General features: G+C 42.0%; 2 protein-coding genes across 3 annotated transcripts in view; one reads left to right on the top strand and one right to left on the bottom strand.

Moving 5' to 3' along the window:
* Nucleotides 1-747: 747 nt before the first annotated feature.
* prpf4bb (pre-mRNA processing factor 4Bb) lies at nt 748-12,277 on the top strand. 2 transcript variants are annotated; one of them, XM_053342643.1, is made up of 16 exons: nt 748-806; nt 3,795-3,876; nt 4,295-5,439; nt 5,729-5,902; nt 6,117-6,275; nt 6,849-6,930; nt 7,104-7,302; nt 8,371-8,444; nt 8,699-8,789; nt 9,387-9,534; nt 9,706-9,843; nt 9,942-10,095; nt 10,206-10,320; nt 10,416-10,567; nt 10,717-10,803; nt 10,938-12,277. In XM_053342643.1, exons 1-16 carry the CDS (start codon nt 748-750, stop codon nt 11,139-11,141), a joined length of 3,063 nt encoding a protein of 1,020 aa, XP_053198618.1. In that variant the 3' UTR covers nt 11,142-12,277. The 2 variants fall into 2 exon arrangements, with proteins under 2 accessions (XP_053198618.1, XP_053198617.1); XM_053342642.1 differs by having other exon boundaries at nt 3,795-3,882; nt 4,298-5,439.
* Nucleotides 12,278-15,294: 3,017 nt separating this feature from the next.
* gli3 (GLI family zinc finger 3) overlaps nt 15,295-19,070 on the bottom strand; it is a 75,951-nt gene continuing 72,175 nt past the window's right edge. The window contains exons 13-14 of the mRNA XM_053342641.1: nt 18,214-18,607; nt 15,295-17,669 (exon numbers count right to left, since the gene is read on the bottom strand). Coding sequence (XP_053198616.1) covers nt 15,295-17,669; nt 18,214-18,607 — 2,769 coding nt within the window. The remainder of the gene's footprint in view (nt 17,670-18,213; nt 18,608-19,070) is intronic.

Below are 19,070 nucleotides of genomic sequence, written 5' to 3'. Positions count from 1 at the left end.
ATATATATATATATATTGCTTTTTATTATTTGAAATCAACATATTTTTATATTTTATAAATAAATCATGACGTGGGCTTATTTGGAGCCCACATGGGCTTAAATGGTGTCACACCAATTAAGCTCATGCTAGACTTTTGAGTTTTTTTCATCAAATATATGTTTTTTATATTCCAAAATCTACATGAACTAATGATACATTTTCAAATGAGAGATAAATCTTGCTTTATAAGAAATGATCTCCCTTATAAATCATGTCAGTATCCATGAAAAATAGCTGAACTTAGATTTTTTTGCTTAATTGGAAAACTTACCCTAACAGCTGAAAACATTGGTTAGACGATTAGAAAAGTAATCAAATAAAATAAGTTACATTACTTTAATGAAGTAATTGAAGTTAGTTACATTACTTATTACTAAAGGGTATCTTATCTTATCTTATCTTATCTTATCTTATCTTATCTTATCTCAAATAGGGTAACTAGTAATCTATAACCTATTAAATTTCCTACAACTACAAGTACCTCAAAACTGAACAGTACTTTAGTAAATATGGTAACTTTCCATCACTGCCAGTTTTGAAGTAAACCCATATAGTGCATGGATACCACCTGGTGGAAGATAAAATAAAAAAAACAGTGCCTGCAGTTCTCCTCCGGAGCAGCAGGGGGCGTCGGAGACATTCTGTTATTGTCCTCGTTTGTTTTTGCGTGGACGAAAAAAAAAACACCCCTCAGCTAAAAGCAAAATGGCCGACGTTGAGATGGATATCGCGTCCAGAAGAATGAATAATGGCAACGAACACGTGTAAGTCATTTCATTTAATATATGTTATTTCGTATTGCACCGTGTTACCCATACCCTTATCCCAAAACAAAAGCGAACCACGCAGTCAGGTTGATAAACGTGGAGGCTTATAGCAGCTTCACATTGTTACCGGGGCTAACGCTGAGCTAGCCACGCAGCTAATGCTATTTAGCTCACATTGCGTTAAGTTACACTGGAAAGAAAATGAATGTTGATATAAGCCTTCTCTTAGATGTGCATTTGCTTCCATGCAGTGCGTTAAGCACGATCATATGGCTGCTAGTAACGGTACATGTTTAAGTGAGCGTTGTGAGAAGGATGTAGCATAGTTAGCTCTAACTTTGCTAAGCTACATCTGTTAGCACCCGGAGCTAACGAGAGTAAATCTTGGCGGAGTCAGAATGACAGACAGATAACAGACCCAAAGTTCACCAGGTTGACACACGTGTAGCACGCCACGTTTATTAATACATATCTATCAATCTCTAAAATGTTTTATTTATTTTTTTAAAGGTTACACTGTTGTTGCTAAATCCAGCACATTACGTAACCACGCGTCACCTTTATGTATAAACCATAATCTACTCTTATTGTGATGTTAGGTTTTATTTATAAGAGGCTTTACCACGTGGGTTATGATTTTTTTTCCAAGATTGATATTTCTAAACTTGATGCAAACAAGAGATTAATGTATAATAACGTAATGGAAACGTTGACTAATGCCGGAATATTATTAAAATACATATAAAACCATTGTAGTTATTAAATGCTGTATTGAATATAGTATATTTCAGTATTGCACAGAAAGTACCGGTCACAGAGGGTTTGCTTTAAGTGGTAGCAGAGGTATCAGTTGTGCCTTGGTTGCCTATGGTTACTGGTGTATAGGAGGATCAACAGAAATCCCCTGGTACAAGCAAGCAGGGGCGTCCCTAGAGATTTTGGACCCCCATGAATCATGATGTCACACTGGTCCACCGCCACCACACACCTCTATCCTTTGAAGCCTTGCAACTCACATGTAGTCCAATACTTAACTATGCAATATTTGCTCACATAGACATGAAGCATTAGTTTAATTTTAAATGAAATATTGTGTTAATGCCTATAATTATGATATATTCACCCTCACATTCTGCTCATATTCTGACTCATAATTCATCTCCACATCGATTCACATTAATTTACTCCTCATCAGTCATTAATGAAGAGTGTATTGTATTTATTTATGGGAAAAAACAACATTTAAAATCATACTTTTATGATCCAAGAGAACATTTTATAGGATATAAAGAATACAGCAACATGTTTGAATGGTGATTTTTGTATTTTATATGAAAAGCAAGTCAAATTTGGACATTTTCATAAACAAAAATGTGTATCAGCTGCACAAAAATGTATAAATGATGCATTTATCTCTATTTTACTATATTCAGGGTCACATTAGGAAAAGTCCACCTAGAGGAAATTAGTATTTGGTGTTTTTACAGCTCTCGAATATAAAAACGAGGCAAATTTGACCCTAAACAGTATGGGTTAAAAAAAAACCTAATAATAACTTTTCACTCCCTTAAGATGCCCCTCCAAGCAAGGGCTGTAGCTAAGGGGTTGTCTACATTGCCAGTTGATACATACATAATGTTTTTAGATTCATTGATTATTTATTTGATGAGTTATAATCAATGAGAGCTCAAGTTGATGTTTGAAAGAGTTGGTTTCATCCAACCCAACAGTCCAAAGATAGGACATTTATTTAAAGATCCTTTCTGCACTTATATTACGACATATAAAAATAGATAAGTTGTATCTTCATTGATCCCCATTGGGAGGAATTCAACACTTGATACAGCAGCATAGTGGGAAAGTGATACAATAAAATACTATAGACAGTAAACATCCGTCTTTTTAGTGGGAGTGGGAGATGCTAGGAGCTGCGTTGTTGTGCAGTCTGATGGCTGATGGTATGAAGGAGCCGAACATGCTCCTGAGCAAAAAAAATCCTTACAACATTTCCGAATCTAAGTACTTATAAAAGTTGATCTGCTGGAAACAAGATGTCTCCCACTTCACTGTAAAGTTGTCTCACAGTGTTTGTGCACTGCAGGCTGTAAAGTTTCCACATGGCACTGGAGTGTAAATTAAATATCGGAGCGGATCTGGCTTCCAAACTGGTTGCGATGTCACAAATCACGCTGGTTGGCTCACACCTTAAGATCGGCTTTTCAGAGAGCGCAGAGAAACTTTCCACTTCCAGCGGATCTGAATATGAAAACAGCCTTCAAACTCTGCACAGTGAAGCTCAAATGTTCCACTGTAGGAACTGTAGGAGGAAAAGGAAGGAGTTGAATAAATTAACTTAATAAAATAAGCACATCATCACTTTGGATAGGGATGTATCATTCACACCTGTTGTCTCCCGATACTTTCGGATATAGATGCCTCAACTTAACCTCTATCTCACTACTTTCTGTTGAAACTATAAACATATTCTCCAAATTTGTTTAACTCACTGAGTGAAAATTTGAATGTCTACGCTCAGGCAAATGTTACAGGTCCATTCAGGCACGCATTACAAGATTTAAAGAACAGTTTCTAACCCAAAATCCATCATCACACTGAACTGTGCTCTGAAATCACACACACACACACACACACACACACACACACACAAACTATAATAAATAACACGTCAAATCCATCAATATATAATCTAATATTTACAATTTTCTACTTTTTATGGTCCATGTTGTTTTTAACTTTCTTTTAAGCATATGTTGGTAAGTATGTGAATGTGAACATGTTTTGATGAGTGTTTAATATGATAAATCTTTATTTTACACAATGACTATGAAATGATCTCGAATCTTGAATCATTATTGTGTAATCTAACCCTAACCCAGCATAATGGATGTAACCTAATGAATTCTCTTTTAAGTAACTTATTGACTAACCATTTCAGCACTAATCTTACTCCCTTTTTCCAAACAGGAAGCAGGATCTGGAGAGCCATGAGAGGAGCGGCAATGAAGACAGCGGAGAGATGTCTGAAGAAGAAGAGGAGGAGGAAGAGGTAGGGGTGGACAACACAACAACAAGGCCTAAATACCTTAAGTGGTATGATGTCATGATTCTGATCTAATCAATCTCAGATGTTAAGAGTCTTAACTGTGTGTCTGGATCTTGATAATATTGCACTACATGTGTGTTTTTTTACACCATTAAACAAATAGTATCTGTCATGTAGTATATTAGCAACTTTTAAAGTGTCCAACAGCAGCTCTATAATACATGTAATTATATTTTTAGGGTACTGCCCCTCTTCTGGATCCTTTTTTTGTTGGAGTATGTTGATGGATGAGTGTTGACTTATAAAATGGAAAGAAAAATCTTTCTCCTCCGATTTCAGAGCTTATTCTAACATGTGTATATATTCAAATAACACAACACCTGAATTATATGTTAACCTGATAACTTTCTCTTTTTTTTAGGAGGAGGCGGAAACTAACGGTGAGAAGACACAAGAGGGGTCCAAACATCACAGCAGCAGCAGCGGCGGGAAACACAAGAGGAAAAAACATAAGCATCGCAGTAAGCACAAAAAACACAAGCATGGCTCCGAGGAGGACAAGGACCGTAAACGCAAGCACCGTCACAAACATAGAAAACACAAACGCAAAGAGGGCTCCTCTCCCTCCGCTGCTGTCATCTTCGGCTCCTCCGGCCACAAAAAAGTCGAGTCCTCTCCGTCCTCCGGAAATCCGAGTCTGGACGACAGGGCCTTGCTGGAGGATTTGGAGAAACAGAGGGCCATGATTAAAGCTGAGCTGGACAGCCAGTTGATGGAGGGCAAGGTTCAGTCGGGTATGGGTTTGATCCTTCAGGGTTACAACTCTGGATCGGAAGAAGACGGAGAGTCGAGGGTGAGGAATGGAGAACAACGTCAAAGGGTCAGCTCAGGTAAACCCATATCTCCGAGGGGGGGGAAAGGTGGTAAATCTAGACGGGACTCAACAGAGGGCAGTAAAACCAGCTCCAAGCGTCGCAGTCGGAGCAAGTCCGCAGAAAGGCCTGCCAAAGAGTCTAAGCAGGACAAGGTGGCAAAAAGTATGAAGGACACAGGTGTTAAAGAAAGAGGGCGCGGCAGGAGCAGGTCGAAAGACAGGAAGCGCTCCGACAGCGCTGACAGGTCCAAAGAGAGAGCCAGGAAGTCTAACTCCCCCTCCAGCTGGAGAGGAGACCAGAAAGGTAGCCGCACTGAGAAACGTTCCTCACCTCAGCGGGACGAGCGACCAAACCAGGAGAGAGCGGGCCGGAGGTCCAGGTCGCCCGGACGAGAGCGGCCGACTCGCTTGGACGCCGACCGCGACAAACGGCCGACCAAGTCCCCGTCGAAGGACGCGTCGTCAGGGAAAGAGAACCGCTCCCCACACAGACGAGGGCTTCACAGCCCCGTGAGGAAACGCAGCCCCTCCCCTCGCCACAGAGACGCCCACCACCCCCCGGCCGGCGCCTCAGACAGGGCGTCCAAACAGAGTCATTCTCCCTCCAGAACAAGGTCTCCCCCGAGGAGAGGCCGCAGCCGCTCGCCAGACGTCAGGAGGAGGGACGTTGACAGGCAAGACTCACCAATGAGGTTGGTTAGCACGCACACACACGCGCACACACACACACACTTAACAAATATATGTCATATAAATGAATATAAATGTCTGTTTGTACAAAAATCTAATTCTTCACTTATTTTGTCTTTGTGCAATCAAAATAAATGGTTAAATCAGTAAGGTGTCAAATGTTAAGAAGGAAAAAATAAACAGTTTTTTTCTTCTGGTCCTTCACGGATCGTCTGCATTGGAACAGTTTTGTTTAAACAGCCTCCTGAAATGTCCCCTAAAGTCCTGTCCACTCCTCTGGTATTCACACAGGAAGCGCCCGCGGCCAGATATCGGGTCAGCCAGAGATCGATCACGAGAGAACAGTCCCAGAATGGCCGCTCGCCGCAGAATGAGTCGCTCACCTCTAAGACGGCGGTCTCCGTCTCTACGACGACGCTCTCGCTCCTCTCCCCGCAGGCGGAGCAGGTCTCCTCTGGGACACAGGTGACAGCAGCACACCTTTCACTGAACCATCATTCGTCTCTGAGTTAAACCAAAACAGTGATTTTCTATACATAGTCAGTGCTTCATTTTTTGGGGTTTGTTTCTGTTTAACTTACATTTGTGTGACCCAGCACTGTTAGACGAGATCTTTTTAATCAGGTAAAATTTTTATCCAGTACTCAACTCTCCATCCTCGACATCTGTGCCCCCGCAGGTCTGGTGAGAGAGACCGGTACGGCAGACTCAGGCAGTACAGACGCTCGATGTCCCGCGACAGAGACAGGAGAAGACGACGCAGCCGAGATGAAGACAAGTTCAAAGGCAGCCTATCAGAGGGCATGAAGGTCGACCAAGAATCCTCAGAAGGAGAAGTGTGAGTAAAAGGAAATATTTCGGTTGTACTCGTCGCTTCTTCAGGTTGTTCAGATAATTGATCCACTTGCAGCAAACCAATAGAAAAATGTCTTCTAGACTCCACTATATCATATTCAGAGTATTAACTTTGCATGTGCTGATCTGACAACTTTGTCATCACCTAGAAAATATGTACTTTTTAAGATTGTACTATTATTTTTAATCAGCTTACTAATAATTAAGGCTGTTCATGGCATCTGGTTTTGATGCCAAATTATATTAAAGGATTAAAAGCTTTAGAAATTTAGAAATGAGTCCGACAAACACACTTAATCACATGACTTATGTTGACCAACATATCATATTACATACACAAGGTGCAAATAATAATATGATAAAGTTTGGGTTTTTTTTTAAGAAAGAAATGGGTCAATCTTAAATTCCACTCACTTTAGTTTTAGTTTAGTTTATTAATCCAAACATGTTAAAAGTTCTAGTCCTACCCCCTTTCTCTACAGAATGAGCTGATCCATTAATGGGACATTAAAGTCTGGACATGCTTTATTTCATACAACTTTTCTTGTGTTTGCAGGTTGGAGGACTTTGATGGGGAGGAAGTAGATGAAGAAGCCCTCATTGAACAGCGCAGGCAGCAACGCTTGGCTATTGTACAGGTCTGTTTACTCTTATTCTAATCCTGTTGTTCCTATATCAGCTCAGGTTTTGTGAAGAAGATACAGGTTTACACAGTGGTTTGTCTTTTTAGAAATGAGCAACACACCTAATGTGTATGATTTACTATGTTTTGAAACGTATTTTTATGCTCTCACACGGCACCGTCGTACAGAAATACAAGCTGGTGAACGATGACAACATGGTGTCGGAGCCCAGCAGCCCGCAGAGCAGCACCCGCAGCCGCTCGCTCTCGCCAGACGACATCCTGGAGCGAGTGGCGGCGGACGTCAAGGAGTACGAACGCGAGAACCTCAACACCTTCGAGGCCAGCATCAAAGCCAAGCACAACCTCATCACCCAGGAGAAAGACGGTAATGTCACGCATCGCCGTGAAAAAAAAAAAAAAAAAGACCTGTTGGCGTACAAGACCAACTGAATGAACCACACCATCACCTGTGAATCAGTCAGGTTGAGTAGTTTATGTGTCCATGTGCAATAAAAACATTAAATGTAGGTTTCATTCTCTGATTTTAGAAGTGCATGAATTATACAGAATAATATCAAAGCCCTGAAGTCACATGCACAGGTCAATCATTGCTCTGAACACCTTAAAGAAGTGCTTTCACCTTTTATAGCAGTCAGTGTGTCCTCTCCTTTATATCTACAGGCTGTGGTAAGGCTGAAAATGTGGTCGTTAAGCATTGAAGCAGCTCCAAATATGTTACCTTGTCCTAGAAAGGGGTTGAGTTGACCCAGAGAAAAGAAAGAATAGAGTAAAAAAAAAGTCAGCAATAGTCCATCCATAGCTTTTAAAACTCTAGAAAGAATATGTGGATCATTTTATCTGCTCTCTTAAATAGTCTCCTTTCATTAGCATGGAGAGAGCAAAGAGAGAGCAATCACTTTGAATAGTCTCCTCTCAATTTCCTGTTTGATTTTCACAGGAAGTAGAATATTTTCAGCGTAGTTAAAGTTCAACAGTTTAGCTGATACACAGGACATCCATTGTGCTGCTAAAAGGTGAAAGCTTCCCTGCAATTTCCAACAATTTGGCAGATTTGGCCTGTCTCACATGAACATAGTGACAACTGTCTGTCATGTTACGGACTGGCAGAAGGATACCAGTCTCTCGCTCTCTGTATATAAAAACAAAAAGCAAGTCTTTGGTGGTGATTGTGTGTGACAAATGCAAATGAGTTGTGTGATACAGGGATTTTTAATTTTGTGTCTTTTTGTCATGTGTTCATTCAGTTGCTGGCTTGTAATCCAAAGCCTGGGTGTCTCTGCCACCTGCAGCATGTTTTGATCTCTGCAGAGTATGTGAATCAAACACATGTCCCACATATTCTGTTTTACAACATGGTTGGATGACTAGAAAACTTATCTTGTGTCCTTTTTATTGTCACTCTTTTCTTATTTATTTTTATTTTTTAAATCAGGAGCCAACCCAAAGAAGCCCTCAGCCCCTGACATGTTTACAGAGTCGGATGATATGTTTGCTGCTGACTTTGATGTGAGTATTTTTAGTCAATCTTAATTATTATCCTTTATTTTACCTCGAAAGGCAATAAAGGAGGAAATCCTCATTTACAGTGGTGTCGAGAAACATTTACAGCAACAGGCTTAATGCTGAACTGGGAGCTATTTCATCCACATTTTAGTATCTAATATTCACTGGTTTTGTGTGAAGTTACAGCAGAGTTTGAAATAATAATAGTAGGAAGCACTGCTGAGCCACTGATCTCCTTTTTTGTATTGTTTGTGCAGAGTGCCAGGATGAGAGCAGCAGGTGTAGGAAAGGACTTCAAAGAAAACCCCAACCTCAGGGACAACTGGACTGATGCTGAGGGTTACTACCGTGAGTGCTTCTCGCCTAATTCTTCTATTTAGGACTGTGTCAGCATCAGGAGAGACACCCATGAATGCTTGCTCTTAACCCTTACATATACTGTTCATATTCAGGTATTTCAGAGTATCCCCTATACATACATACAGACTTGAACACATCATCAGTCATTAATAAATTGGTGATTAATCCTTAATGAAGCTTTCAGAGAGCAGAGAGAGTGATTTTACACTTTTTATTGATGGAAAAATATTTACAATTACATGCTTTCAATGAATTATATTGAATGTAAATAAGCAGTATCTAGTAATAGTGGGTTTTAGAATTTTTGAATAGATGTGAGTCAAACACATTTTCTTCATTTTTAGAAATTTCTGGTTAAAAGAAAAGTGTTTGAGGTGTTTTTTTTCTTCTCTTAACTATAAAAACAGGTCAAATTAGACACTGAACAGTATGTAAGGGTTAATAGCATGGCAGTAAAGCATTACTATTTGATATGACTAAGTCTCTAATACATCGACACTCTTGGCTGCTTTTCTCTTTATTTTTAACAGCCTCGCTCCCATTAACAAACGTGTGTGTCTGTACTGTGTGTGTGTGGTTATTTAGGGGTGAATATCGGCGAGACACTGGACAAACGTTACGACGTGTACGGCTACACTGGCCAGGGTGTGTTCAGTAATGTCATCAGAGCCAGAGACACTGCCAGAGCCGGCCAGGAGGTGGCAGTCAAGATCATCCGAAACAACGAGCTCATGTGAGTCAAACCATCTTTACATAGACTCAATCTTCACATTTCATATCCAAACTAAAGGGCATTTGGAAATACATTAATGACAACACAGCTAATAACATGAATACTTTTATACTTAGATTGACTTTGCACTGATAATAACATATATATATATATTTTTTTTTTGGTGAACAGGCAGAAGACCGGTTTGAAAGAGTTAGAGTTCCTCAAGAAGCTGAACGACGCCGATCCCGATGACAAGTTTCACTGCCTACGCCTCTTCAGGCACTTCTACCACAAGCAGCATCTGTGTCTGGTATTCGAGCCTCTCAGGTAACGAGAGAAAACGTAACACTTGTTTTTCTGCTCGTCATTTTTATCCGATGGCCTTCGCTTGTTAACGACCTGCGTTTTTGTTTTTTCTCTCGCAGTATGAATTTGAGAGAGGTGCTGAAGAAATACGGTAAAGACGTCGGCCTCCACATCAAAGCGGTGCGCTCTTACAGTCAGCAGCTCTTCTTGGCCCTAAAGCTGCTCAAACGATGCAACATCCTCCATGCAGACATCAAGCCAGACAACATCCTGGTACGATCTGAATACAAAAAAGATTAAGAAGGTTATAGAATGATGAAAATAGTTGCTGATTTCTTTTTCTTTTTTTATTTATTGTGTCAATCCTTTAAAAAAAAAAAAAGGTGAACGAGTCAAAGACCATTTTGAAGCTATGCGACTTTGGCTCTGCGTCGCACGTTGCCGATAACGACATCACCCCATACCTGGTCAGCAGATTCTACAGAGCTCCGGAAATCAGTAAGTTTGATTGTTTATATAAAAATCACATTTCACCATGCAGCTTATCGGAGTCAGAACTGTACCTTTGCTCACAACAACATCTTCCGTCACAGTCATAGGAAAACCATACGACTACGGGATTGACATGTGGTCCGTCGGCTGCACGTTACACGAGCTGTACACCGGCAAAATCCTGTTTCCCGGATCTTCCAACAACCACATGATCAAACTGGCGATGGACCTCAAGGGCAAGATGCCGAACAAGGTTGGAGTTGCATCATAGGATTTCAGTGGAGATTTTTCTCCAGTTACTGTTTCTCTTTCCGAGATGAAGCGAGAAGTGTTGCTGCTCCAGCCGCTCACTGTTCCAAGACCTTTATGAGTGACGCAATGTTGTTGTTGTTCTTCCCTCAGATGATCCGCAAAGGCTTGTTCAAAGACCAGCACTTCGATCAGAATTTGAACTTCCTGTACATTGAAGTAGACAAAGTAACAGAAAGGGTAAGGTGCTCCTTCATACTCGAATTGTAGACTATTTTAAGTGATGAAAGCTGCTAAAATGAACAAGAATAGATGATCTAACAACCAGGATTGAACCTGTACTGAACATGTCTCTCATTATTCTGCCTTATTAGGAGAAGGTGACGGTGATGAGCACCATCAACCCCACCAAAGACCTGCTGACAGACATGATAGGATGCCAGCGACTGCCCGAGGACCAGAGGAAGAAGGTGATGCAGCTGAAGGACCTGATCGATGGCACCCTGATGTTGGACCCAGCCAAACGCATCAGCATCAACCAGGCTCTGCAGCACCCCTTTATCCAGGAGAAGATCTGACACCCAGGACCCCACAACACTCCCAGAGCAGACGGAGGAACCGACCACTAAACCAGCTCTGACAGGAACTCAGTGAGGCAGCCAACCCACAGACTTCTACACAGAATGTCATGGATTTTTGTTCTTCCTCAACATTATTTTGTTTATGGATTACATTAAAAAAAATGTGTTTTATTGTAAATAGATCATTGAAATGGTAGCCATTCTTTAAAAACATTGATTTTTTTTCCCCTCGAATATCATTGTAAACCCCCTTCATTACCTGGCAATGCAGTTATGGACTTTTTTTTTTTTTTTTTTAATTTAACTGACATTGGAGTGTTTAAAAAGAAAAAAATATAATTCCTGTAAATACTGTATGTCTATTGCATTAACAATCTCAAGCAGCAGACAGTTGAGTTTTGTCGTAGTTGCAGAAGGCTAAAATACATCTTCTTCTTCTTCTCCTGTTTTTTGTTTTTTTGTTGTTGTTTTTTTTTTTAAAACCACATTGCTCATTGTGGGGCGATGCATGCTTTTGAATGTGCACCCTTTTGTGCTCTAGATTTTTGTGGTGCAGGCCTGTGTAAATGCTCTGTATGTGCATCAGTGTCCCACATGTGACAACAACCTCCCCCACACCCCCCCTCACCCCTCCTGCAAACCTCTTACCCCCATCCCCCCTTAACCAAGTTTCCAGGCCTTTGCGGTCTGAGCTGAAGGAATAGATGCATATTATTATGTATTCCTTGAACAAGAATTTTCTTATTCTCAAAGCAGGTAGTCATTTGTTTTCTGTTGCTGGACATTTCCATGTTGGTTTTTTTTGTTGTTGTTATTTTTAACCCTCCTCTCCCTCCAGCACTCTGGCTAGGACCTGGTTCTTAAGGCTCTCCGATTCAAGTGCCTCCTGTATGAGCCAAGTGTGTTAAAACACCTAACAATGCTGGCCTATTGAAGCCACACCTGTGACCCTCTTCTCCCTCATTGTTGTATATAGTCCATAGTTACTGCCATTTCATGTATGATTCATTTGTTTTTTTCCATTAAGTGGTAAAAAAAACAATCTTGTGATTTCAATAAAGAATAGTTGTGGAAACACTGCTGAAAGAGCACCTTCAGTATAAGACAACTTTTTAGTAATAAAATGTTTCCTATTGTATACCAACACATCCCCCCCGTTTTTCATTTTATCCCCAAACATTTTGGCGTGGTGGAAGTTGATAATGTAAAAGTTGTGGCAGACGAGGCAGAGAGGAACCAGTCGTGGAACATGTGTACAGATTTGATAACAGGATGGAAGCTGTCCTAAAAGAGCTTTTGACATACGCTGGATAAGATGTGTGAACTCCTCTCTTTAAGTGTAGTCTGAAGATTGCAAGGAAGTGTTAGAGAGAGGGGGGGAAAAAAGGTGATATATTTCTTTGGAGGAAAAAAATTGTTTTCATCTGAGCCAGCTGCAGCCTCAGAGCATCAAAAGTAAAAATGGTCTATCTTGTATCCAGTTGGAACAATTTATGGCTCTCATGCAGCCTCTCTGCAGTGGAAAGTCTAACTGTACCCTTCATTTCCGTTGCATGATTGCACTTGTGTTGAGCTTCTAAAAAGCATAATGGGAGACTCACTTAGAAATAAGATTACCATTTTTCTCATCCTGGAAAGTTAGGGAATGATGCAAGGTCGTTCTGTACTTGCACTGAGGGAACTAAAAGGACTTTTGATATGAGCTGATGGGCTGTCAGCCTAAAGGGACTGTAAATACATGAGGGCTATAGTGGAATAACCATCGGTAAAGGTGTTAATGTGAGTGAGCAGAGACGGTAACATCTGGCTTTAATCTAATGGCATACAGGTAAGAGGCTGTTACCTGATTGCTCTTAATGTGAATATATAACCAAACAAGCAATTTATAAGCATGCCATCAAACACATCAGGATGGGATTCACACTGTATTGCATAGTTCCCACTTTGCAATGGAACTGTAATTTCTCACAATGGTCAGTAGAGGGCATCAGCAGCACTAGCTATGATTCATGAATGAAGTTACTGAGGTACTTGGCTCGAAGACTAAGTTTATTTTATTTTTTATTAAGAGGAGTATATTCAAAAACTAAATTCTAATGTGACAACAGATAACTCTTCTTTAATGTCCTGGCACAGTTTTTTTTATCAAGTTGCATAACATGTTTCCTGTGGATATGGTTTGATTTATAGTAAATTGAGGTGTTGTGTTGTGCACAATTATAGAAGAAATATTTTTATCCTCTGTCGTGGTATCACGATAAAAACAAAAACACAATTTAAATTGTCATATTATCAAAACCATCACATAAGGAAGAAAGGAGACTTAAAATATAATTTCCATTTTTATTAAAACCATACAAACATTTGTAGTCAGTTATAAAAGCAAAGTGGCTCTTCTGGCGGAGGGGCAGTGCTGGGCACTTGAAGCTCCTCTGTGAGCCAGATCTGTCTGGCCTCTACCCAGGGCCTGGGAATCCCTGCTTTCAAAGTCAATTCTTTATTGGCCCCAGGATACTCCCCATTTCCTCTGCTAAACCTACAGAAAGAGTAATGTATGTACACATTATATATAAAAGCACAATAAATGTCAAAACATAGCAAAACAAAATCAAAGTAGAATGCATTACGCAAATCTTGACTTTTCTCATATTCACTTTTCTTATATAAACGTTCTGTCATTTGTATCTTTTTGCGGTCTCACAAGACACTTTACATGTTTATTTTTTTTATTTTTTCATAATTCACAATGGAAGATTGGCAGTGATCTTTCTCTTTACTGACAGGCAGATACGTATAAGGCACATACCTCAATGTAATTTCCTTCTCTCAAAGGAAATCATTTCTACTTCTTTGAAAAAGCATCAATCAAACCATCAATGCACAGCTACAAAAATGACAAAGTACCAAAGAACATTAAAACAATTTGTACCTCATTGCTTTGACGCTGAATAAAAGGTAAACTACTTGATATTCTGTGCGCAGTCACATAAGACTGCAAGGCATACTAACACTGTTGACAAAGTCACTGCAATACTTGATGGCAGTACACATTCTGAATTTAAGAGCTTTGGAAAAAACAATACGGATGATTTCCTATGAAACAAAACACATCACTTTACAGTATTTATCGTCATGACAGGGAAGTTCATGTGCTGTGGACCACTGTTGGTCATTAAGACAGATTCAAAACATGAAGTACTCTTATATCTATTTATGTAAGCATACATAAAGCACCAAATGGGACCTTTAATCGTCAAGGAGGAAATGTCCATTTTCACACCAGCTCCAAACAACCGTGCAATCCAACGTCAAAAATCAGATTATCACAAACAGAACATAAAAACACTGTTATATACACTTGAGTACCTTACCAGACTAACTAAAACAAGCCATTTAGATATCAAGTAGACTATGATACCTTTAAGACTTGGATGTGTTATCCTTTTTTTCTTTTTTTGGACTTGATACAATACCGCAGTTTCTCTTGACAAAAACATCACTTAGTAAAACTTGGTAGCACTGAAACATTTACAGATTCACCAAAGTAACATACAAACAAAATGACAACGAATGTAAATATACCACTTATTAAAACCTATGATTTATAAAGTTATCATCTGGGCCCTGTTAAATTGATTCATGACCCATAATCCCATCTGACCTGCTGTAACAAGAATGGATTTGACGGCGTTGTACCTGTTGGATCAAATCGGTAGATACTTGGCACATGGGCTATGTACTTATAAAGACAGTGTTCATGATTCAATCTTGAATACATGCATTTTACCAACAGTGTGTACAGCAAAAACAGTGACAATACACAGAATACTGTTTTAAAGAAGTGAGCTTTTGCTCACTATCACATAGTAATACAAAGAGAAGGGCTTTCAAAAATAGCCTTCATTCCAGAAAAGGAATATAACTATTTATCTATACATAATTTCTGACACATCCCATTTCTGCGTGGGATGTTGTTTTTACAAAATAAATGGGTTTGGCAACTGCCTGAAGACTGCCAGAACACTTTAATTATATTTTAAAGTTCTCATAATTGCCACTTTTTCCTTTATCTTCACATACACCATAGTTTTTCTCTTCCTTTATTCCATTTTTCCTAAGAGAGGAGAAAGCAGAGAGAGAGAGAGAGTAGCTACTGCATGATAGCCAGGAACTTGCTCTCCTCAGCAAGGGTGGTGAGGAGAGAGCTCATGTCTCCGATGGCCATGTTGTTTAGGCCAGGGGCCACACTATGGAAGTTCGCAGATGCTCGAGGGGTTGTCAGCCGTGATGAGGTCCTGGACAGACCCTGGAAGATCGAGGGACTCAACACCCCTGAGACCAGGCTACCCTGGTCATAGCCATCCTCCAGCATGGCACCAAAGTCCAGACTTACCCCATCGTCCAATACACCGGGCACAGTGCCATCCACTGTGCTGGTCACCTGGTCTGAACCAGGAGAGAGAAGCGCAACAGGGTCCCCGCTGCCACTATCTTGTCCCACAGACACAGCCATGGAGTCTAGCAAGCACTGTTCCTCCAGGACGGAGAACGAGGAGGTCTTGGGATCCGCTGACTCAAAGGGAATGCGATCACTGAAGCCATGCTCTAAGTATCCATGGTCTGGGGCCTCCAGTTTCAGCCCAGATACCTGATGTGCAAGGGAACAGTGGTTCCCATTCCTCTGCTGTTGTTGCTGCTGATTGAGACTAGCCTGGATTCCATTGCAGCTCTCTGGATTATGATATTGCTGGGTCCTGACCAAGTTCCTGTAACCGTTGATTGGTGGGCGAGGGACATGGACTTGTCGATTGTGATGAAGACCAGTTCCCTGGGAGAGGCTGGGGAGGTTTTCCATGGCGGTCCTACTTAGGATTAGATTGTTCCCAACCTGGCAGGAGGTGCTACTGTTGTGGTTCTGCTGAAAGTGGCTCTGTTTTTGAGGTCCACTTGAGCCCTGCTGTTTGAAGCCCTGCGGAAGAGGTCCATCAATTATTTGGGAGAATTGAGACCTGCCGAAGGTGTTTATTGAGTTGTGACCAGATACTCTCATCTCTGCGCAGGAGTTTGGTGATGTCTCTAGCTTCACTGCAGAGTTGACACTGCAAGCATTTTGAGACTGGTTAGCTTGGGCACAACTGTTCTGAAAATCAAGGGGCACTTGCTGCTGAACCACCATGTTTCCAAACCTGCCAAAAGGTTCAGATGTGGGTCCATGTTCTGTACCTGACCACCTTCCACATTGTGTTTGGTGGTTCTGTTCCCTCTGAGGAGATCTGTCAGCACTCCCGGAGCTCACTTCATTCCACTGGATGGGAAGCTTACTAGGACTCTTCCTTGCCAGCATCTGCTGCTGCTGGAGGTTGTGGGATCCACGGAAGGCCAAGTTTAGCCCTGAAGTCTGCTCATTCACCTCCATCGATGGATGGGAGGTTTCCCTTTGGCTAGAAATTATTTGGTCCTCAATGTGCATATAGGAGCCGCCATCTGTCTGGACCTGTGAGTGGAGATATTGCACCAGGTCATCTGGTAGCATGTCCTCATCCCCAAGCAACAGGCCCGCCTCCCCATCATCCTCCATAGCCAGAGCTTCTAAGGCTGCGTGTTCTGCGATGCTGGGAGTGTGCGGTGAGTGCTGTAGGCCTCTCTGCAGGTTGCCCTCGGAGCGAGTGTAGTTCTGTAGGCTAAAGTTGCGAATTTCAGGTGTAGAATGATGAGACAGAGGTGGAAGAGGGTGGAGGTTGTTAAGACTGTTGAAGCGTTGCACTGGGGGCAGACTGCAATTGTCAGGAGCTTGCGTCCGCACTGGGTCACTGGCCCTCCGGTTCCCATTCAGTGGTCCCTCGCCAGGATAGAGGACCCTCCTCCTGTAACCTGCATGTCCCATATACCCATTGGTGTACCCGTTGGTGCCTTCACTGCAGCGGTGTGGCCTGACTAGAGGTGGCAGTGAGTGGTTACTGCCACCTTCATCCATCATGCCCATGTGAGTTTTCGAGCTCATGCGCTCCATGTTGGGTAGAGGCGTGGGCGGTGGGCCACCAGTTGCTGCTGCATACTTGGCTTTTAGGTGGTAATGCTGTGCTGGGGTTAAACTGAGCATCCCCCTTGTCACCCCTCCTCCTCCTATGCTTATTCCTACACCTCCACAGCTCCCACCGGGGGGTATCACTCCACTCCATCCTCCTGCCCCACCTCCATACTGGCTAGCCTCACTGGACCGGCGGGAGGCATCAGTGGAGATGGGGTCGTATGAGTCGGTGGAACTTAGGTTGTGGAGGCGGCGGTGGTGGGCTGCCGCTGTCATACCCTCACTCTGGGAAGTCTGGCTGGAGCGTCGGCTGGAGAAGCAGGGGGAGATGCCTGAGGAGCGCCGGCTGCTGCTCAGGTAGGCTGAGCTGGTGGCGCTACCGCTGCTGTCACGCCGGTCTAGGAGCATGTTGAGCACTGTTAACTCTGTGCTACCCAGCTCAGCATGAGCAGGTGGCTGAGGAGCAGACACCCCCCATTGCCTGCCTAGACAGGATCCTGAGGAGAAACATAGACAGAAAATGCGATGAAGAAAGTTTGAAAACCGATAGAGAACAAGGAAATTATGTTCTGAGAGCAAGATTACAAGAGGATGAGAGAGAAAAAAGCAAAATAAGTTAAGTGTAAATGCGGAGAGATTGCTCAGACAGATGTTGCCAGAGACAACTGGAAGCACTTGACCATGAAACACTGTTACATGCTATTCTCTCTGATACGATATACAGCTTGATATGGTTATGATACCATTTTCTAGCGGAACAGTAAATTTTAAGCATTTGTTTTGCCTGAATGCTTCAACCAAAACTGGCAAGATGGAATTCAGGATAATTCATTTCTCAAGTGTGAATTGTGTGCACATTTGTGTCGATGTGTAAATTCAGTGTACAGGTGTTTTTTTTCTGTTAAATACCCAAATGAGCTCTCTGTGGGTCAAAATACTGTTACTACATGCTGGATGTTGGTATAACATTTTAAGAGCTTTTAGGAAAATCCATTTGGACCTCAAATTCAAGAGTTAAATAAAGTAAAAGTTATGGCTTACCCTTCCCCAGGATGTTGGGTAGTGTGGAAACTTTGGGGGGCGGTGTTGGGGACAAGGGCCCCAGCCTGGGCAGCGCTCCATTCACCTGCTTCAGCCTCTCCATCTTGATGTGCTCCATCCAGCGCATGGGGCGGCCAACACATCGCCTCGCCTGCAGGGTCAGCATGGCTGCAGTTGCCGTGGAGACTGTGGAGTCCATTATGGGGGCTGGCTCACCCTCACACTCCTCCTCTGCCTCCTCTTCGATTTCCTCTTTCTCATCGCCCTCCTCCAGCCCCTCCCCTGGCGAGCGTCCGGCGCTCACAGCAAGCTGGACTCCACTGCTGGGATAGGTGCTGATGGGGGACTGGTCACTGCTGCATGTAGACTGACCGCCAGGGCTTGGCTGAGACGTCTGATGGACACAGAAAGACAAAGACAGAGAGAGAAAAATATATAAGAGAAGAGATGATTATCAAGTTTATTTCAGGTAACACAAAGGCAGGTGTACAGTGTCATATGCCACAAACAATGACACAATGAAATGCAGGAGTATTTCCTGCAACAGGCAATGATAATTATTCATAGAACTTTCACTGACCATTATGAGAGATAACTTTATTCACGTGCTCATATAATTATCTTGTATAATTATTGCAGTTTTAGCTGCCAAACCAAAGAACCAACTGCCAGCTTTATTCTTTTAGAGAAAAAAAACACAGTCTTTGATAGGCAGTGTTTAGTACTTTACTGGGGCATGAGTAATGCTTCCCCCCTGTGCTCCAGTTGGGACACAAAAAAAATGCTTCAGAAGAAAAAAACATGTTTTGGGTTGTTTTCAGAGGATAGGCAAACAGGATAAAGGCCTGTGAGACCAG

The sequence above is a fragment of the Scomber japonicus genome, chromosome 21, assembly GCF_027409825.1.
Source record: "Scomber japonicus isolate fScoJap1 chromosome 21, fScoJap1.pri, whole genome shotgun sequence".
NCBI classification, from domain to species: Eukaryota; Metazoa; Chordata; class Actinopteri; order Scombriformes; family Scombridae; genus Scomber; species Scomber japonicus.
Note: the sequence above shows the minus strand (reverse complement) of the source record. Positions and strands in the feature narration are given on the sequence as shown.